The following is a 23,695-nucleotide window of genomic DNA, read 5'->3' on the forward strand; positions in this document are numbered from 1 at the left end:
TGTCCAAAACTTCAAAAAATTGATTATATATGGAATATTTCATCCAATGAGCACTCAAAATGCATCATTCATTGCAATTGCAATCAGTGAAATGCTGAATATGAAGAAGCATGGTTAAGCTATATAAAATGGACTGTAAAAAAGTTAGATCCGGGAACCCCTCTTTTACGATTTTCATTTACCAACCGAAAAGTTTCCTAACCCTAAGATTGTCTGTCGGCGCAGTGCAATTACTGACAGCGCATAGTGCCCGTATAACGTTACCTATGATATAAGGTTACTTTTAAGGGTTCGGAAGATTTTTCTCAAAATTTTCTTTCATGACAACGTTTCCACTGTAACTACAAACAACCGAAAGAAAATTTAAGTCAAATTGGCCCAGTCGTTCTCAACTGATGTGTTACTATACTTTTTCAAATTTTTTACATATAAAGTTAAAGAAGTAGGTGCCGCCAGTTCCTTGTACCCCAAACAGATACCGAGGGTTGGAGGGAGAGTCAAGATTACGTCGTATACTAACTGTGGAACAGATATCTTCATGATTTTGGCAAATATTAGGATTGGGCATGGTCCTTTTTCTTTGCATAAAAACCTAAATCGGGGTAGTACGAACATTTAATAAAATATACAAATAGTTCTAACCGGTCTCAACTGATTCAATTACCCACGAACAACAATAGGCTTATATGTAGATTTAAAAGTAGGCGTGGTCAGTTCATTAGCCCAAAAAAAAAAAACTTAGGATTGGAGGGAAAGTTAACAGTATGTCGTGTAATAATTTTAAAACCGATATCTTCATTATTTGGCAAATGCAAGGATTTTAGACAAATCGAAATAGTTTGCGTAAAAGTAGGTTTGGTCAATATTTTTTCTTTAAAAACCTAACTCGGGGTTTGACAAACGTTTGTACAAAAAAATTATGCAAATCGGTTCAGCCGTTCTCAACTGATTCCATTACCAACGAACAACAATTGATTTTTATATATATAGAGAAGAAGATGAAAGATATACTAGCTGGGCCAGAGCAAACTATTTGAGGCCCTATTCAAAACGGACCTTAAAAAAGTTTGATCCAGACACCACTCACTTTTGGGATTTTTATCTACCAACCGAAAAATTTCCCAACTCCATGATTGTCTGCGGCGCAGTGTAATTACAGACGATATCGCATAGTCCCCGTAAAACGTTACCTGTGATTTAAGGCTATGTTTAAGGGTTCGGAAGATTTTTCCGAGGATATGAATCCTTTTCTTACTAAATTTTCAATTCGATCCACTTTTTTGTATAGTCCGCATATTAAAGTGCCTCTTCTTGTTCGGTATTTCACTGATTGCAGTTCCAATGCATTTTGAGTTCTCAATAGAAGGATGATTTCCATATCTAGTTAATTTTTCGGAGTTTTGGACATCAGAATCGATAGTATTTTCTAAATTGAAATCCTGGCGATATGGCTTTAATTTAACTATCATAAATAAAGTTTCATCGATTTATAAAAGTTAGAATCCCTATAAAGTATGTGAAAGAGTAGAAATCTTTGTCGATTAAATTATGTCCGATCACCATTTGCAATTACGATAGAGGCCACCAAATTTAATATGCGTCTTTCAAACTCTGCACAGGCTAATTGACGTTATAAAGGTATATAGTTTAAGTGCGCCTAAGTTCGGCATGTCCCAGTAATCGGCAGTTTTGAAATTTAAACTTAAATAACTAAGAATTGAATTGACCAAATAATGAAATAATTGCAAAAAAAAAAATATAAATAAATAAATAAAAGACGGCAACAGTGTCCTCTGCTCTCCTTCTGTAATAAATGAGCTCCGATCATTTATTACGAGGGAATATCGGTTTTCGTCAGTGAGTGTCTTCCAACGCATGCGATGGTGCTTGTTTGTAAAGAAAAAACCAGTAAAGAAAGTCCTAAAGTCGGGCGGGGCCGATTTTATGATACCCTACACCACTTTACTAATTTAGTTGAGCTCCACATAACAATTAAAAGTTTTTATGGGAGAATTCAATCATACACCCTATGGTTATAATTATAATTTAAAATTCAAAGGAATATGCCGAAGCATTTGTATTTTTTAAATTCGGACTTGTATTGTCCATTTGGTGCAAAATTAATTTGTAATCAGATCAAGATATATATGGGAGCTATATCCAAATCTGAACCGATCTCGATAAAATTTGGCAAATATATTTCTGAGCTGTATTTGCTATATTTCCCTGAATATCGTTGTTACGGAGTGCATATTACGGCTGTGGATAACAAATACAACAAATCGGATGAACAATATATATGGGAGCTATAGCTATATCTGAACCGATCTTCACCAAATTTGGCGGGCTACCTTCTAGACTCAATTCGGTCGTATGTGCCAAATTCCATCCCATTTGGGCAAATATTAGACCTTTGGTGCACAATAAAAGGTGAATCGGACGTAGTTATATATGGGATCTATATCCAAATCTGAACCGATCTCTATAAAATTTAGCAAAGATATTTCTGAGCTGCATTTGATATATTTCCCCAAATATTGTTGTTACAGAGTGCATATTACGGCTGCGGAGGACAAAAATAACAAATCGGATGAACGATATATATGGGAGCTATAGCTATATCTGAACCGATTTCAATCAAATTTGGCATACTTATTTTCAGGCCTAATTTGGTTGTATGTGCAAAATTCCATACTATTCGGGCTGATATTACACTTTTGGTGCACAATAAAAGGCAGATCGGACGAAGATATATATGGGAGCTATATCTAAATTTTGACCGATTATCTCCAATTTCAATAGGGTTCGTCCTTGGGCCAAACAAATGTTGTTTGGAAAATTTCATCTCAATCTGATAATAAATGCGACCTGCATTTTGTTCACAAGAAACATGGACAGAAGGACGGACTGACATGCATAAATCAACTCAGAAAGTGATTCTATGCAGATCATCAAAAGGAACTATGGCTCCATCTCGATTCCTTTTGCCTGTTACAAACAAATGCACAAAGACATAATACCCTGACCACCTTGTGGTGTGAGGTATAATTAGTGGTGGCGTCAACTTAATAATCGATTTAAGTAAATTAAATTTAATACTTTTGGAATCAAAAATATTTTATAATAGTAAATAACAGCCTAAAGATCATTTTATAACTTAAAACCAGTAAAGAAAGTCCTAAAGTCGGGCGGGGCCGATTTTATGATACCCTACACCACTTTGCTAATTTAGTTGAGCTCCACTTAATAATTAAAAGTTTTTATGGGAGAATTCAATCATACACGTTATGATTATAATTATAATTTAAAATTCAAAGGACTAAATATGCCAAAGCATTTGTATCTTTTAAATTCGGACTTGTATTGCCCATTTGGTGCAAAATTAATTTGAAATCAGATAAAGATATATATGGGAACTATATCCAAATCTGAACCGATCTCGATAAAATTTGGCAAAGATATTTCTGAGCTGTATTTGATATATTTCCCTGAATATCGTTGTTACGGAGTGCATATTAGACTAAATTCGGTCGTATGTGCCAAATTCCATCCCATTTGGGCAAATATTAGACGTTTGGTGCACAGTAAAAGGTAAATCGGACGAAGTTATATATGGGAGCTATATCCAAATCTGAACCGATCTCGATAAAATTTAGCAAAGGTATTTCTGAGCTGCATTTGATATATTTCCCCAAATAATAAACAGAGTGCATATTACGGCTGCGGAGTACAAAAATAACAAATCGGATGAACAATATTTCGATCAATATTTCGATCAAATTTGGCATACTTATTTTCAGGCCTAATTTGGTTGTATGTGCAAAATTTCATACTATTCGGGCTGATATTACACGGTTGGTGCACAATAAAAGGCAAATCGGACGAAGATATATATGGGAGCTATATCTAAATTTTTACCGATTATCTCCAATTTCAATAGGGTTCGTCCTTGGACCAAACAAATGTTGTTTGCAAAGTTTCATCTCAATCGGATAATAGATGCGACCTGCATTTTGTTCACAAGAATACATGGACAGACGGACGGACGGACAGACGGACTGACATGCATAAATCAACTCAGAAAGTGATTCTATGCAGATGATCAAAAGGAACTATTGGTCTATCTCGTTTCCTTTTGCCTGTTACAAACAAATGCACAAAGACATAATACCCTGACCACCTTGTGGTGTAGGGTATAAACGTACAAATCAAACATTTTTCTGTTATATTATTTAATGCCGACATTAGGAACAGAAACAAGAGATTTGCCAGTAGTCGGCGGGGGTGCCAAACTACTCCAAAAACTACTCAAATAAAAAAGTGTTTGAGTCGGCAGTTGCTTTTATTTGTGCTTTTTGAACAACTTTTCTAAATAAAGTAGGTTTTTTAAATCATCTATTTGACGTTTTAGATAGCGGTGGCAATTAAAAAAGTGAAAAAAAAAAAAGAAAAAGAAAAAAAAAGTGAAGAGAAGAAGATCAATTCACAAATTCCAAATACAAGAAAGGTACTTTTTTCTTTTTTTATTTAATCTCATTTTTATTTTAATTGAAAATCCACACGTTACTGAAGGTAACCATACTATTGATTTTCTACCTATATTCGGTTTAGAATGATAATTAAATAAAACACTATTTAAAAACAAAATTAATTTCAAATTCTGAATTAAACTGTGAATTAGTAATATAGCATTGTTATATACTATTTGAAATAAAAACCAGTAAGGAAAGCTCAAAAGTCGGGCGGGGCCGACTATATGATACCCTACACCACTATGCATATTTAGTAGAGCTCTCGTAAAAAGGTTTATACAGGGCATTTCAGAGCTCTATGAGATATTTGGTACAAAATCAAATCTATCTAATTCTATCGTGCATTTTACGAACTATAGCTATCTCTGAACCGGGTTTCTCCAAATTTGACGTATTAGCTTCTAGACTGAATTCGGTCTTATGTATGAAAATTCATGCCATTTGGGCTGATATTGGCCATTTGATGCACAATTAGCACGAAATCGGATGAAGATATATATGGGAGCTATAGCTATATCTGAACCGATTTCTACTAAAATTGGTGTACTTGCTTCTAAGCTGGTTTCGGTCGGATTTGCCAAAATTGATGCTATTACGGCCATTTGGTGGTCAATCACCCGAAATCGGATGAAGATATATATGGGAGCTATATCCAAATCTGAACTGATTTCGGTAAAATTTAAAACAGCTATTCCTGTGCTCCATCTATTACCTGGTACCAAATATCACGGTTGTGGAGTGAATATTACGAATGTAAGGGACTAAAACACTAAATCGGATGAAACATATATACGGTTGCTATATCTATGTCTGAACCGATTTTCACTAAATTTGATATACTTGCTTCTAGGCTGAATTTGGTCCGATGTACTAAAATTCAGTCCATTTGGACTTATATCGGCCATTTGGTGCACAATTAACCCGAAATCGGATGAAGATATATATGGGAGCTATATCCAAATCTGAACCGATTTCGATAAAGTTACAAACAGCTATTTCTGGGCTGTATCTTTTATCTGGTACCAAATATCATTCTTGTGGAGTGCATATTACGAATGTGAGAGGCTTATACACCAAATCGGATAAAATATATATATGGGAGCTATAGCTGTTTCTGAACCGATTTTCTCCAAATTTGTTGTATTTGCTTTAAGGCTAATCTGGGTCACATGTGCCAAAATTCGGGCCATTTGGGCTGATATTGGCCATTTGGAGGCCAATTAACCCGAAATCGGATGAAGATATATATGGAAGCTATATCCAAATCTGAACCGATTTCGATAAAATTTAAAACAGCTATTTCTGTGCTCCATCTAATACCTGGTACCAAATGTCACGGTTGTGGAGTGCATAGTAGGAATGTGAGGGACTTAAAGATCAAATCGGATGAAAAATATATATGGGAGCTATAGCTATATCTGAACCGATTTTTTCCAAATTTGATATACTTGCTTCTAGGCCGAACTCGGTTGGGTGTGCCAAAATTCAGGTAATTTGGACTGATAGAGGACATTTGGTGCACATTTAACCCGAAATCGGATGAAGATATATATGGGAGCTACATCTAAATTTGATCCGAACCTACCCAATTTCAATAGGGTTCGTCCTTGGGCCAAAAAATTATTGTTTGGAAAATTTCATCTCAATCGGATAATAAACGGACGGACGGACAGACGGACTGACATGCATAAATCGACTCAAAAAGTGATTCTATGAAGGTTCTCAAAAGTAACTATGGGTGTATCTCGTTTCCTTCTCCATGTTACAAACAAATGCACAAAGACATAATACCCTTACCACTATGTGGTGTAGGGTATAAATATACAAAATAAGGTTTTTTTTACTGAAATACCATATGCCCACTATTGGAAAATAGACATGCCGAGCATTGGAAAATGGTGCCGACTACTAGCAAAAAACTACTATTTTAATAAAATTGCAAATTTTGCCAAATTAATAAGAACAAATTCAGTTTTTGTTTATTATTTCGAAAACTAAATAACATTTGGAATCTGAACAACTTTATTTTCCAACAGTCGGCATACCAATTTTTTGTAAGAATAATTAATAATAATAATAAATTAATTCATTAAAATATAATATCTTTGTTTAGTTAAACTGATTCGACGAATATGAATTGTTGAGGACCTTCACAGACAAAAAATTATTTTTTATTAGAATAGTTCATCTTTTCTTAGCGAATTTGTGCACAAAGATAGCTGACAATATATTTGAAGTAAACTAAATACATTAAGTTATAATAGTTTCATTTATTTGGACTTAAAAATAAAAAGTGCCGACTACTGGGACATGCCGAACTTAGGCACACTTACCCTATACCTTCATAACATTAATTAGCCTGTGCAGAGTTTGAAAGACGCATATTAAATTTGGTGGCCTCTATCGTAACTTTTATAATTCGATAAAACTTTATTTATGATAGTTAAATTAAAGCCATGTTGCCAGGATTTCAATTTAGAAATTACTATCGATTCTGATGTCCAAAACTCCGAGAAATTGACTAGATATGGAAATCATCCAACCAATGAGAACTGAAAGTGCAAAATGCATTGGACATTATTTACCGGAATTATTTTAAATTTTGTATTCACCGGAATTGTTTCAAATTTGGTATTTGATGTTCGTTAAGGGTGCTACAGCCTATGACAGGTGTTAGTCTGCGCAGGTCCACGTCCTCGTATAGCCCCCATATAACGGTACCTCCCGGAGTTGTTTCAAATTTGGAATTTGAAGTTCGTAATGGATACTTCAGTCTAAAACAGCAAATTGTCTGTGCAGGTCCACGTCTTCATATAGCCCCATATAACGGTACCTCCCGATTTTCGGTATTTTGATGACTTTATCTACATTATTACCGATTTTTTTAAGTTTCGCATTTGAATATTTTTTGTACAAACGTTCGTCATACCCCGAGTTAGGTTTTAAAGACAAATATATATATATACTAGCTGGCCCGGTCCGCGTTGCCGGCCCGTACTTTTAGGCTTTAATGCGTATTTTTTAAAGCCTAATAAATCACAGATCTGACTTATGCAAGCGGCTCAATTTTGATTATAAGTAATGACTCCATTATAATGACTCCAATTTTGATTATAAGTAATGACTTGATTATAAGTAATGACTCCATGACTAAATAGAAATTAATTTTTGTGTTAAATTGTGATAAATAACATCTATAATAGCCCCATGTGAAAATTCAGCTCAATTTTTGATATTGTAAAAAGCTTAACATTTCCATTCAAATGAGCTATAATTTGGAATTTGTATTTCCAACGATTAAAATCCCGTACTACGTGGTATTTAGTTTTGTCCACCTCATACTGAAGGCAGAATGTTGTCAGAATAGCCAAAAAATTACTCTTTTGCTCCGATTACCGTAAGATGGGCATTATTTTTTTGTATTTAAATGGTTCGTTGGGGATCCAATAAACACACATTTTCATCATAGTATAATTCAATGACGATTAAACAAATATTCGGTCCCGCGTTACTTTCTAATTTCCTATTTGTTCATGTTTCTGCCACAATTTCCGACTGAATGAGTCCAAGATTGACATTTCGGAGTTTGCTTCATATAGACGTACATCCCAAATCTATGTTCCCAACAAATATTCTCTTGGGGGTTACAAATTCAATAGAGTACCAAATTTTCTTTTTTGACCACACATTGGTTGGGAAAGTGAACTTGGGGGTATACTAATGTGGAGACTATACTTAAAGTAGCCTCAAGACAAAGATGGGCCCTTTTCCGAAAACTAAAAAAAATTATGAGAAGAGGTTTTCTTCCCCCTTAAAAACAAAGATGTCAAAATGGAAGAAGTGGCCAAGACACCGAAAATACCTTAAATCATATGATGGTGATACCAAAACGTGTAAAAACGTTTTTTGTAAGGATGGTTTCTTCTTAAATTATCAACATAAGCCAAAATTAGTACGAAAAATATGGTTAAAATGTAGAATATTCTTGAAATCGAGTTGTTCCGTTATCGGGGATTATGACCCATATTATGACCTTCCAAAGCGGTAAAAGGTATATTGAATATTTAGGAAGAATTTCTGGAAGGAATTCGCTCTACTATTTTGCGTCCTTTATAGTCGGTATTTCACTGATTGCAGTCCCAATGTATTTAGCATTTTGAGTTCTCATTGGACGAACTATTGTTATATGAACGAAGCAGGTCCACTTTTTGAAATGAAGCGCATAACGCTTTTTCGGTAATTTTCATCTTCCAGCTGAAGGTCCTAGAATTTTATACGTGAAAGATCGCCATTTCGTATTGCGCACTCATTTCATTTTTAATATTATTCAATCAGAATTGAAAACAATAAGAAATGTACTCTTCAACATAAAAAAGGAAAGAATTGAAAAAAGAAAAAGAATCTTCAACTGCTTCGCTGATTTTTTACGGCAAATTTTAAAAGGTCCTTACGAAGTTTGTCAGTATTCGATTCCATTGAAAAATTGTCGATTTTTCCCGATTTTAGAATTTTCATATATTATTCTCTTCTGAAATTATATTATTCTTATTACCCAATAAATACATAAAATCTATAAATAACAGTTTTATCCGTTGTCACTTTCTACTACCAAAAAACAACTACATATCATATTAGAATTCCAAAAAAAAAAAAAAAAACACTACAAATGTACATTCGAAAATAGTAAGTCAAAATGGAAAAAAATATGCAATATAAAACATTACTATTGTACATTTTAAAAGTCAAAATGAAAATGTTCAAATTTCACATTTTAAGCGATTTTTTTTAGATTTTATTCTTTTCTGCCAAGAGGCAATTCCGAATTTGTCTGAATCGTTAAAATCAGACCGGCGGTCTTTATGTTATAAGCGTAGTAATTAACACAACTTTCTTTTACATATAGAAAAATAGACTTAAAAGTAGGCGCGTTCCTTAGCCCTTAAATAAATACTTAGGGTTGGATGGAAAGCCAACAGCATCTCGTGTAATAATTCTCAAACCGATATCTTCACTATTTTGACAAATATAAAGATTTTAGATAATTCGTAATAGTGGGCGTAAAAGGAGGCGTGGTCAATATTTTTTTCTTTAAAAACCTAACTCGGGGTATGACGAACGTTTGTACAAAAAATTATGCAAATCGGTCCAGCCGTTTTCAACTGATTCCGTTACCAACAAACAACAATTGATTTTTATATATATAGATATATATATATATATATATATAAAATGCTATTTATAAATTTAAGTATTCAGAAGGTAATACAATATAAAGAATTATTTCCACTATATAAAAGAATGTAATGTTAATTACTACACTTAAAACGTTCATATAACAGTTCATATAATTTCGGAATGGTATCTGGCCAAAAAAAGAAATAATAATAATAATAATAATAATAATAATAATAATAATAATAATAATAATAATAATAATAATAATAATAATAATAATAATAATAATAATAATAATAATAATAATAATAATAATAATAATAATAATAATAATAATAATAATAATAATAATAATAATAATAATAATAAAATAATAATAATAATAATAATAATAATAATAATAATAATAATAATAATAATAATAATAATAATAATAATAATAATAATAATAATAATAATAATAATAATAATAATAATAATAATAATAATAATAATAATAATAATAATAATAATAATAATAATAATAATAATAATAATAATAATAATAATAATAATAATAATAATAATAATAATAATAATAATAATAATAATAATAATAATAATAATAATAATAATAATAATAATAATAATATAATAATAATAATAATAATAATAATAATAATAACAAAATAATAACAAACAAAATTAACCGACAAAGCGTTAAAGGACTCATTTCAAAACATGGACCTACTTCTTTCACATGACAATAATCCGTCCAATGAGAACTCAAAATGCAAAATTCATTGGGACTGCAATATAAAAGATGAAATACGGAATATAAAAGATGCAAAATAGTAGAGTGGATTGGAAATTTAGTCAGAAATGGATTTTTTCCTAAACTTTATTTCAAGTATATATTTTTCATACTAATTTTGGCAAATTTTGGTAATTTAGGAAGAAACCATACTTGCAAAATATTATTAGGTTTTGGTATAACCATCATATGAGTTAAGCTATTTTCGGGTTTTGCCCACTTTTTTCATTTTTTGGCCCTTATTTGGCATCTTTTTTTCTAAGGGGGTAGAAAATCTCTTCGCATACAATTTAAAATTTTCAGAGTAGGGCCCATGGTAGAATGAAGAAGGTAAAGTCATGCAAACATATGTGAAGTGAAATTTGACAAGGTAAATTACAGAAAATGCAGAGATGGATATGCTTAATTGAAATGACTTTACCTTCTTAATTTTACCATTTTGGTCTTGACCACATTCATCAATTGATTTGGCTAAAAATTGTATTTAGGCTACTCTGGGGTAGAGAACCATCTTACAGATAATTGTCCATTATCAACCCAATGTGTGGTCAGCATAGAAAATTTTGTATTCTATTAAATTTCTAACACCCAAAAAATATTGGATGGAAATGTAGATTTGGGATGTACGTGCATATGAAATAAACTCCAAACTGTGAAACTGAGACTCATTCAGTCGGAAATTGCGGCAGAAACATGAAAAAATTACGAATATAAGAAAGTGGCACGTGACCAAAAATTTCTTTGATCATCATTGAATTATGCTAATATGAAAAATATGGACTTTATGGGGTCTCCAATACACAATTTAAAAATAGTTCCCATCTTACGGGTGTAAAAGAGTAATTATCTTTGACTATTCTAAAATCATTCTGCCCTCAATTACAAGGTAGACAACGCGAAATACAAAGTCCAAATTACAGCACATTTAGATGGAAAATGTTTCTAAGCCCTTTATAATACAAAAAATTGAGCTGGGTTTTCACCTGGCGATATTATAGATGTTCTATATTATGTAGGTTTTTAACAATCAAATCAAAGCTTATAGCTGAAAAATAAGATCATGCTATCAAAATATCTGACACCAACGGTAGGCGAAAATCTATTATAATTTTTGCGATGAATATTTATTTCTATTTAGAAATTACTATGGATTCATTACTCATTATATACAAAAAAAAATATGCATTAAAAACTAAAAGTAGGGGTCCGCAACGCGGACCGGTCCAGCTAGTATATATATAAAATATATTATATATTTTTAATGGATTTTATTGTTTTTGAGAATTGCCAAAGTCGTTCCAAATGGTGGAGGGTATTCGGCCGGCCGAACTTACAGCTTTTTTACTTGTTACCCTCCACCTTGGAAAGGAGGGTATATTAACTTTGTCATTCCGTTTGCAACGTTCCTAAATATTCGTCGTAGACCCCATAATGTATATATATTCATAATCAGCATAAAATACTAAGTCGATTTGACGATGTCCGTCTGTCCGCCTGTCTGTACACTGTACGTACAGCGCCAAAATTTAGCATAATAATTTGTGTTGTGTCTAGGATGGTAGGTATTGAAAATGAGATATATCGGTCCACGTTTTGGTATAGACCCCATATAATGGTACCTCCCGATATTCGGTATTTTGATGATTTTTGCCACATTTTTTCACGGATTTGTCTGAGAATTGGTATTTGTAGGTCATGATAGGTCCTAGTTCGCGTGGAGAAACATTGTGTGTATAGGCCCACGTTTTTGTAAAGCCCTATATAGCGGTACCTCCCGATATTCGGTGTTTTGATTATTTTTGCCACATTTGAACATGGCATATATAGTCCGCTTCGGATTTATTAATTTAATAGCAACTGCCAAGCGTGCCGGAAATTGCAATCTACAAATTGAGTGGCATTTCTCTAGCAATTAGTGAATTCGAGGTAGCAACATACTTTCTCGTGAATGCTTCTCAATAAAATTATATACCAATCTGAGCCGATTTCAATATAATTTGATAAAATGTACTTATATACCAAATTCAGTCACAGATTCCATATTTCATTGAAATTGGAGGTACATACCGTGTTTGGTACATCAAATATGTGAAATCGGTCGAAAATATATATGAGAGCTGTATCCAAATCAGAAACGATTTCAATACAATTTGCCAATTTATTTCTGATCAAATCCCGTCACGTATTCCAAATTTCATTGGAATCGAACATAGACATCGTGTTTAATGCAACAAATAAACGAAATCGGTCAAAGTATATATGGGAGATATATCCAAATCTGTACCGATTTCAATATAACTTGGCAAATTCATTTTTATAACAAATTTAGTCACTCATAACGAATTTCATTGGAATCGGACATACGTATAGTGTTTGGCGCATCAAATTTCTGAAATCGGTCGAAAATATTTATGGGAGATATATCCAAATTTGAACCGATTTCAGTATAATTTGGAAAATGTATGTTCGTTATAAACTCCGTTACACATTCCAAAGTTCATTGAAATTAGAGATACATAGCGTTTTTGGTGCATCAAATACATGGAATCGACCAAATATGTATTTGGGAGCTATATTCAAATCTGTACCGATTTCAATAGAATTTGGCAAAACAATTTTTTTAGACAAATTTCTAATTTCATTGCACACAGCGTGTTTAATGTATCTAATACATGAAATCGACCGAAAATATATATGGGAGCTATATCCAAATCTGTACCGATTTCAATATAACTTGGCAAATTCATTTTTATAACAACTTCAGTCACTCATAACGAATTTCATTGGAATCGGACATACGTATAGTGTTTGGCGCCTCAAATTTCTGAAATCGGTCGAAAATATTTATGGGAGATATATACCAATCTGTACTGATTTCAATAAAATTTAGCAAATATATTTTCTGAAAAAATTCCGTCACTCATTCCAAATTTGGGGACTGCATCTGTAATCGATGCATACAAAATCTAAATTTTTGGGAGGTACCTCCGATTGTGATGGTATGTATATCTCCAGTTCAAAGTGGAATTTCAAAAATTTATATGTTAATTTCAGGCGATGTTGGAAATTTTCAGGAAAATCTGTCCAGAGGTTTTAAAGAAGTAGGTCTGTTAATCAATCCCCGACAACAAATAAATACTTAGGATAAGCAAATATAAGGATTTTAGATTAATCGTAATAGTGAACGTAAAAGTAAAAGTCGAACGAACGTTTGTACAAAAAATTTCGCAAATCGGTCCAGCCGTTCTCAACTGCTTGAATTACTAACGAACAACAATTGATTTTTATATACAGGGTGAGATGAAAAAAATGCAGCCAAATTCAGTCTGCTGTTATTTCTAAGCCAATCGTCCGACAGCTGTTAAAATTATTCCTGTGACAGCTCATTGTATTATATTGTTTACAAGCGTACAAAAGCATTTCGGTGAGAATTTTCCAGAAAAAAGTTATTCGTGATGGAATTCAAGCATGATAGTGTGATTTATTTATATTTGGCTGAAAAACCACAAGTGGCTATCGTTAGAGCACACCAGCAATTAAATGTGAATAAATCTTTCGTGACTCGTACCATCGCTCGTTACCTTAATACTGGTAGCGTAGGCCGACGTCAAGGAAGTGGACGGAAGAAACGGAAACAGCAACATCACCAGAAATTGTTCGAAAAGAAAAGAAGCGACTTGATCGAAACCCGCGTCGCAGTGGCCGAAAAATGGCTCGTGAGCTGAACATATCGCAATATTACATCTAACAAATATTGAAAAATAAGCTGATGGTAAAACCATTGAAATTCCAAAAATTGCAAGAACTTACAATCCAACAAAAAGAAAGAAGACTCAAAAGAGCTAGGAGTGGCTTCGCTTGGCCGAAAGTGGTAAACTGCCGAATTTGGTTTTCTCCGACGAGAAAACATTCGTTTTCCAGCAGTTTGTAAACAAGCAAAATGATCGTGTTTACTTGCCAATGAGTTCAGCTGAAAATGTGCACCTTGGGTTGGCCACCAGAACTCAATCGTCGGCCATGGTGATGGTGTGAGCCGCCATAACAGTCGATGGTCTCTCTCCGCTGGAGTATTTTGGAAAGCAAGGTTTTCACTAAAAAATACGAAAGTGTCGATCAGTGCTTCGCCGGGAATGGGCCAAAATACCGCAGAGCAACATTCGGACAGCGTGTGACGTTTCCATTGGCTGTTTGAAGGCCATAATTCGTGCCAAAGGTCTAAACTTATTCTAAAATTTGATGCTATTTCCGACATTTTTTGCTTTCATTCAATAAAATAAAAAGAATGTAAAAAACTATGGCGTTTGAATTTGTTGCAGTTTTTTTATCTCACCCTGTATATATATTAAATCCCTTGAAAATAACGAAGTTTTTAGTAAATTATATAAATAGAATGTAGTAGTAAAAGTTGAAGTTTGCGATTGAGTGGTAAGCTAAAATAATATATTTAAAATAGAGATTAAACATTAAATGGATGCAATTTTATTTTTTTTATTGTGTACGATCCATCGCTTCACCTTTTCGATATTCAATCGTCTATTTAATTGCTTAACTCAAAGAAATAAAGTGTCAAGCAAGTTCGATTCAGGCAGGTCAGTGACACTAGAAAATGGGTTTGGAAGTCTTTGCAATCATCATTTTGGGCCTTCTTCTCGACTTCTGGAAAGCTACGGTGGAAAAGAAACGGTGTTAAAGTCTTTAGTTTTTGCCTCGATGTTCCACTTGTTAGACAGGATCACGCTGTTCCTTGCAAATAGAAAAAGAGTGATAAGAAGTTGTATTCAAATGAAATATAATCACCATTTACCGATCATCTATGATCTTATTCGGTACAAGAAGTCTTTGGGAGAACTATGATCATTGAGACCGCTGCTTTGACTGGTAATCTCCCAAAATAGATGCTGCAAAAGCCCTTGGTTTAACCGTCTTGTCAAAACTGGAATCCTTCCTTGAAGCGGAACCGGCAATAGTTCCAGAAACGACCTAACAAGGGAATGTAGTCTAGCCCCATATAACGTTTGACCCCACAAATTATATATATATATATATATATATATATATATATATATATATATATAATATATATATATATATATATATATATATATATATATATATATATATATATATATATATTATATATATATATATATATATATATATATATATATATATATATATATATATATATATATATATATATATATATATATATATTATATATATATATATATATATATATATATATATATATATATATATATATATATATATATATATATATGTATATATATATATATATATATATATATATATATATTCATGATCAGCATAAAATTGTCTGTCTGTTTCAATCACGATACCGACCAAGAAGGTAAAGTCATGTAATCATATGTTTACACTTTTTTCAAATTTATACAGTTGACAACATCTCATTGTCAAAATCTATATTCTAAATCCATAGTATACTCACAAAATCAGAGATGGGAACTGTTTTTTATGCATTGAAATTTGACAAAGTAAATTACACAAAATGCAGACCTGGGAATGCTAATATGAAATCTGATTACTTTTATTTATTTTTACAATGCTAAGATGATTGGTATTGAAATATGTTAAATATGTCCAAGTTTTCGTATAGTATTCGGTATTTTGAAGATTCAGCTATTTGTATTTAATACTATCCTTAGGGTAGAAAATTGTCTACTTAGGTCCCTGCTTTGGTATGACTTGTCATTATTGAATCGTTACAGCGGCCACATTTACTGACGACACCCCGAATTTGTATTTACAGTTCGTAGTGGGTTCTATTTCCTGTTGCAGAGGTAACTCCGAATATTTGGTATTTTGGTGATTTTAATCATACTTTTCCATAGAATAGCAACACATAACAATTGAAGACTTTTTATCACACTATTTAACTGCCAAAAATGAAACTGGCCCGAATATAAGTCCAGTTATTTTTATTTTTTAAGGTTTCCTTTACCTCATGGCGGTTTCTGCCCGGCCGAACGTAACGCATTTTTAATTGCTTCCATATGAAAACAATTACTTACCACATCAATGCTCTGTTCCAGAATCTGCAAGATTGTAAAACTGTTACTACGATAACCAATTTTTTCTTTATGATACCAGACTTCTTGCAAGTTCTGGAACAAAGAAAAGTCACATAGATAATGTTTGGTATTGTATGAACCCTATTGTCTTGTTTCTTTTTTTTTTGTAACCGCGGGGTAAGTTACCCAACCACCAAATGGGTGATATGAGTCAGTCTATGTACTTTTTCTGTAATATTAACTTAGCAATTTCTTTCGATAGAGTAAAATAGTGCTTACTTGATATCCAATAAAAACTTTAAATCTTATTGGGAATTTGAAAAATCATTTTACAAAATGTCTTAAAATGTGTTCATCCACATCTACCTGTCTGAACTTATACAATTTTATTGAACCAGTAAATTATGTTATTCATAGTTTAAAAATTGTAAAAAAATTCTCATTTCATTCTTATTTTTCGGAATTATCGAATTATAATTACAAAATGCGATTAGGCAGACACACCTAATGGCATACCTTTACGGAACGTATTTCATTCTGCTTTTTAATTTCCAACGTCAGTCGAGGCTGTTCAATCTTTATAACGGTAGTCACGTTGAAACAATACCTGCTTACGATGGCCCGATATTCTAAAAATGTGTACGTATCATTACTGGTTGTTGTTCGATAATCCAAAAGTCCAGTGAGTGGAGAGAGTGATGAGAGCAATTTTGCCAGTTGAGTTATAAAGTAAAAAATTTGTGCCGGTGATGAACAATTGTGAATATTTTAATTATTTCGACAAAAAGTAGGCATTTTCAATTAAAAACTAGGGAAAATTCTTTTGCTGTAATTTACTGAGCAAAATTTCGTGGGAAAGTTATCGTACACATCTAATATTTCGACAAATGCGACAATAATAAATAAATTTTTATTTTACGTTTTTTGCTGTTGTGACTTTCATCATTTCACTTTAACTAGTTATTTGTTTGTATATATTCAACACAAAATTAATTACAAGGAAACAGATTTTGTGATGTCTCAACATTTTTAAGAAGTATTCGCAGTATCGTTTTGTAATGTGCGGGAAGATGAGGGATGACTCCGCAAAGAATAGTTTACAATTTTCCGTCAAGAAAAGGGCCGATCAGTGGGAGAACGAAGTAATGACCGTAAGTACGAATTATGCTTTTATTTGAAATTTTAAAGGGCATTAGCGATTTCTCCGAAAACCAATGCCACATGAAAATTCCAATTTAGCGCAGAAACGCGTCCACTTGTGAACAATTTGTGATAGGCCATGGTTAACATATTATGTAGCACACTCAATATGTTGGGACTTAGTAGGCCAGTAGGAGGTTCTTATGAGTTTCAAACCCAAAAGGATTTGGATAACTGCTGATCTAAAAAATCCCAACCATGTTAAGTGCATGCATAGGATAAATGTGTGAAAAACCGATCCGATCTTTTCCTTTGTTTTAAATAGATTTGCTCCAAACTTTTGTATTGCGGTCGCGCACTTTGATGACAAAATTAAACGTTTATCACTCACCCACTACTTCACTAATGAACAGTGTATTCTAGACTGAGAATGAAAATGAAATAGCCGATTTATTAATTCATATCACATTGATGAATGCCGAACAAATAGCGTGTACATATGATCCATCACCTAGAGGTCTACAACTATTTTGGTTTCGTCGGCATTGAACACATGGAATTGTATCTGCAGTGTATTCGGCCGTAACTGTGATTCAACCTTGCATCTGCGGTTACCGCAATGTTCGAATGCATGACTTTAATTCTGTGTTATTTCACAACGATAATACAAACGTTAATTTGCTTGCTGTTGGTAAGTGTGTAGAGCCACTTCGACCGTGCCCAAGTTTTGAGAAGCCCTACGAAAGTATGTATTTCACAAAATCAATGACGATATATGCACTTCCTGTCTGCTAATATAAGGAATTATTCCATTTTGAGCAGTGTTATGATGTATGTAATATATCATTATATACTAAATGCAAATTAAAGGTAATTTTCAATTCGCAATTTGGTTTAACAGATGTTTGGTATTCAAAACACCATATGATTGTGTTTCCTGTTTTATAAGTTTGTCATTCCGTTTGACAGTCCTCGAAAAAGGCACAGACCCCGCAACATATATATATTTTGATCAACTTTTTATACACTGCACCACAAGGTGTTCAGGGTATTATGTCTTTGTGCATTTGTTTGTAACAGGCAAAAGGAAACGAGATAGACCCATAGTTCCTTTTGATGATCTTCATAGAATACCATTCTGAGTCGATTTATGTATGTCTGTCTGCGTGTCCATGTATTTTTGTAAACAAAGTACAGGTCGCATTCATTGCCCGATTTAGATAAAATTTTGCACAAATAATTTGTTTGACCCAAGGACGAACCCTAATGAAATTGGAGGTAATCGGTCAAAATTTGGGTATAGCTCCCATCTATATTTTCGTCCAATTTGCCTTATATTGTGTACCAAACGTGTAATATCAGACCAAATAGTATGGAATTTTGCAAATTAAGCCTGGAAATAAGTGTGCTAAATTTGATCAAAATCGGTTCAGATATAGCTATAGCTCCCATATATACTGTTCATCCGATTTGTTATTTTTGTCCTTCGCAGCCATAATATGCACTCTGTAACAACGATATTTGGGGAAATATATCAAATATAACTCAGAAATACCCTTGCTGAATTTAATCGAGATCGGTTAATATTTGGATATAGCTCCCATATATATCTTCGTCCGATTTGCCTTTTATTGTGCACTACATGTGTAATATTAGCGTGAATGGAATGGAATTTGGAACTTACGACCATATTTAGTCTAGAAACCAGTACGTCAAATTTGGTGGAAATCGGTGCAGATATAGCTATAGCTCCCGTACATATTATTCAACCGATTTGTTGAATTTGCCCTGCATAGCCGTAATATGGACTCCGTAGTAACGATATTCGGTGAAATATATCAAATACAGGTCAGAAATACCTTTGCCAAATGTTATCGAGATCGGTTCAGATGCATCAAATGGATAATACAAGCCCGAATTGAAAAGGCGCAAATGCCTCGACAAATTTAGTAGAAATTGATTCAGAGGAGGATATTTCTCCCATATATTAGTTCCTTTGGACTATTAATTATTACTATAATCATAGTTGATGTGATTTAATTCTCACAAATTCCCCATTAAAACTTTTATTTGTTATGTGAAGCTCGACTTTAAGATTTTCTTTACTGGTTTCTTGTTGCAAGATAGGTAGGGTCAATTCCATTGTTGTTGTTTTTATAAAAACAACGTTGGTTTATTAGTGGAGAAAGATTGTAATATTTACGTGGGTGTGGTTACAAGATTTAGAAGAAACGTTTAAGACCTGATCTAAAAATCTCTACATTGGTCTGGTGCCAGCCTATTTCAAGTGCTTTACAGGATCTAATCACAGCTTTCAGCCACATAGCCGTAGATTAATCAATAAAAAATGTCTACGTTTTATCTCAATAATTTGTATTACAAAATCTTAGAAACAGTTTCCAATCAAATGCACTCCAATTTAAACTTAGTTTAAGAAGATAGATAGATAGATAGATATAGATTGATAGATTATTTCTATGATGAACTAACTGACACTCTTCATATTGCATGTTCTGCCATATTTTCTCTTATTGGTCTTATTGGTAATGTAGGTTTTTTTATATTTTGACGTTTTGAGAAGTATTTTCCAATCAAATTATTTTCAGGTTCGCAGAGAATTTAAATTCACAATTTGATATGGTCCCATATATGAGTTCTTCTTGATATTTAGCACTTCACTGATTCCAATGCCAATTTCTCGCCGAATGGACTGCAATTAAAATGGTAATTGGATTCTAAATGGATGGACATTTGCCATTTCTTTTGATATAAGCTCCACATAGATGAGTTTTGGACAATTGCGGGTCGATGTCACAACCACTCAAAAAAAAAAAAAACATTACAAAATCTATAACTTAATACTGAAAGTCGGAATTATTCTAAATTAAGTATTACAAGTTCTACATCTGGTGGCTTAACACACTCTGTGTAGGTCCGTGTTTTACTATAACACCAATATAATGGTATATTCAAATAGTCGGTATTTTGACGATTTAATATACTTTTTCTAACGGAATTTTGTAAAATGTTGTATTTGTAGTTCGTAATGGGTTCTAACACCAGAACATTGTATATATGGGTCGACTTTTTCCTATAGCGCCAAGATAACCTCCCGATATCCGGAGTTTTGGTCATTTTAACCACATTTTTAACGATTTTTTTAAATTTCTTTTTACAAATTTGTTAAGGGGGCTACATTTTGAGGCATAATATTGTCTATATAAGTCCATATTTTCCTATAGCCCCCACATAACGGATGCTGCCAAATTTTCTATCAGATATGTTCAAAATTCGGTATTTGTAGTTCAAGATAGTTTCCACAACCGGTGCACAGTGGTCGCTGCCATTGGCCAAAACTCAAAAAATGAAAATCAGATATTTATTGTCAAATGTGTACACATGAACTCTTAAGAGGTTAAGCTTTTTAGAAAACATAATAATCTTGGCTTCATTCTAACGGGACACTTCGAAAATAGCATCAAAAAAGAGAAAATGTAGTTAGTTGCTTTTTTCAGTGGGTATTACAAAATTAAATACATTTTAAAATGACAATTCTTGGCATAATTATTGAAAAGCAAGGTATTGACTTATTTTTAGTGCAGTAATTTGTGTGTTTAGTAGTTGTTTATAATATAGACGATGTGAGTGATCTGAGTTGCCTTTAAGATTAATTTTGAAAATAAAATTGGATTTCAGTTAAAGTTTTAATTGTTTTCCCCCCTGAATCCTCCAATGTGATTTTTTTCACGCCATTAGTAATGGTCCTAAGATTCAAAAGGTGCTAAGTTAACTTTCAGATTTTGTCAGATTTGTATGTTATGCCCAATATACTAAAGTGACTTCGCTCCAATTTTGTTCTATGGTGCTAGTGACATAGAATATGTTTTTATACCCTACACCACATAGTGGTAAGGGTATTATGTCTTTGTGCATTTGTTTGTAACATGGAGAAGGAAACGAGATAGACCCATAGTTACTTTTGAGAACCTTCATAGAATCACTTTTTGAGTCGATTTATGCATGTCAGTCCGTCTGTCCGTCCGTCCGTCCGTCTGTCCATGTATTCTTGTGAACAAAATGCAGGTTGCATTTATTATCCGATTGAGATGAAATTTTCCAAACAATAATTTTTTGGCCCATGGACGAACCCTATTGAAATTGGTGAGAATCGGATCAAATTTAGATATAGCTCCCATATATATCTTCATCCGATTTCGGGTTAAATGTGCACCAAGTGTCCACTATCAGTCCAAATTACCTGAATTTTGGGACACCCAACCGAGTTCGGCCTAGAAGCAAGTATATCAAATTTGAAGAAAATCGGTTCAGATATAGCTATAGCTCCCATATATATTTTTCATCCGATTTGATCTTTAAGTCCCTCACATTCCTACTATGCACTCCACAACCGTGATATTTGGTACCAGGTATTAGCTGTTTTAAATTTTATCGAAATCGGTTCAGATTTGGATATAGCTTCCATATATATCTTCATCCGATTTCGGGTTAATTGGCCACCAAATGGCCAATATCAGCCCAAATGGCCCGAATTTTGGCACATGTGACCGAGATTAGCCTTAAAGCAAATACAACAAATTTGGAGAAAATCGGTTCAGAAACAGCTATAGCTCCCATATATATGTTTTATCCGATTTGGTGTTTAAGCCTCTCACATTCGTAATATGCACTCCACAAGAATGATATTTGGTACCAGATAAAAGATACAGCCCAGAAATAGCTGTTTGTAACTTTATCGAAATCGGTTCAGATTTGGATATAGCTCCCATATATATCTTCATCCGATTTCGGGTTAATTGTGCACCAAATGGCCGATATAAGTCCAAATGGACTGAATTTTAGTACATCGGACCAAATTCAGCCTAGAAGCAAGTATATCAAATTTAGTGAAAATCAGTTCAGATATAGATATAGCAACCATATATATGTTTCATCCGATTTAGTGTTTTAGTCCCTTACATTCGTAATATTCACTCCACAACCGTGATATTTGGTACCAGGTATTAGATGGAGCACAGGAATAGCTGTTTTAAATTTTACCGAAATCAGTTCAGATTTGGATATAGCTCCCATATATATCTTCATCCGATTTCGGGTGATTGACCACCAAATGGCCGTAATAGCATCAATTTTGGCAAATCCGACCGAAACCAGCTTAGAAGCAAGTACACCAATTTTAGTAGAAATCGGTTCAGATATAGCTATAGCTCCCATATATATCTTCATCCGATTTCGTGTTAATTGTGCATCAAATGGCCAATATCAGCCCAAATGGCATGAATTTTCATACATAAGACCGAATTCAGTCTAGAAGCTAATACGTCAAATTTGGAGAAACCCGGTTCAGAGATAGCTATAGTTCGTAAAATGCACGATAGAATTAGATAGATTTTGATTTTGTACCAAATATCTCATAGAGCTCTGAAATGCCCTGTATAAACCTTTTTACGAGAGCTCTACCGCCCGACTTTTGAGCTTTCCTTACTGGTTGTTGTTTGGGATTGATAAGGATATAATTGAGGGGTGTTCAATAATGTTGCCTGCATTGTCTTCTGGGTATAATATTAATGTCCAAAAATTTAAGGCCTTTGCACTGGAAACGGCTAAAGAGTTAACAAATAGATATCCATGGCACTATTTTTCACCCACAGCTAATAAAATTTTAATACATATAAATTTGTCATTGTATCGATTGGAGAATTATAGGAGGTGGCCGTGGAGTCTAGAAACAAAGATATAAAATGGTTTCGACTAAATCATACCCGAAAAAATTATTAATCGTCTTCTTCTGAGCTCTGACCCTTTTATAACGGGACAGCGAACGTTACCAATCAATAAAAAATCTATATTATTAAAATCTGCATTTGATTTACTTGAATAACACTGAAATTTATAAATATCCATTAGTAACTTTCATTTAATTTCATATTGAATTGTTTATTTTGTTTGTATAAAAAATACTTCTATTTTTGGAGGTACCTTTA

General features: G+C 33.0%; 1 protein-coding gene across 4 annotated transcripts in view; it reads left to right on the forward strand.

The window, feature by feature from the left end:
- The first annotated feature begins 17,005 nt into the window (after positions 1–17,005).
- Positions 17,006–23,695, forward strand: part of LOC101901823 (protein cortex) — a 140,184-nt gene continuing 133,494 nt past the window's right edge. The window contains exons 1-2 of one of the 4 annotated variants that reach the window (XM_059129164.1): positions 17,006–17,340; positions 17,554–17,704. In XM_059129164.1, coding sequence (XP_058985147.1) covers positions 17,612–17,704 — 93 coding nt within the window. In that variant the 5' untranslated portion in view covers positions 17,006–17,340; positions 17,554–17,611. Of the gene's footprint in view, positions 17,705–23,695 lie in introns of all 4 variants that reach the window. The other 3 variants (XM_059129165.1, XM_059129166.1, XM_059129163.1) reach the window with 3 other exon arrangements.

This window comes from Musca domestica, unplaced genomic scaffold, assembly GCF_030504385.1.
Source record: "Musca domestica strain aabys unplaced genomic scaffold, Musca_domestica.polishedcontigs.V.1.1 6, whole genome shotgun sequence".
Lineage (NCBI taxonomy): Eukaryota > Metazoa > Arthropoda > Insecta > Diptera > Muscidae > Musca > Musca domestica.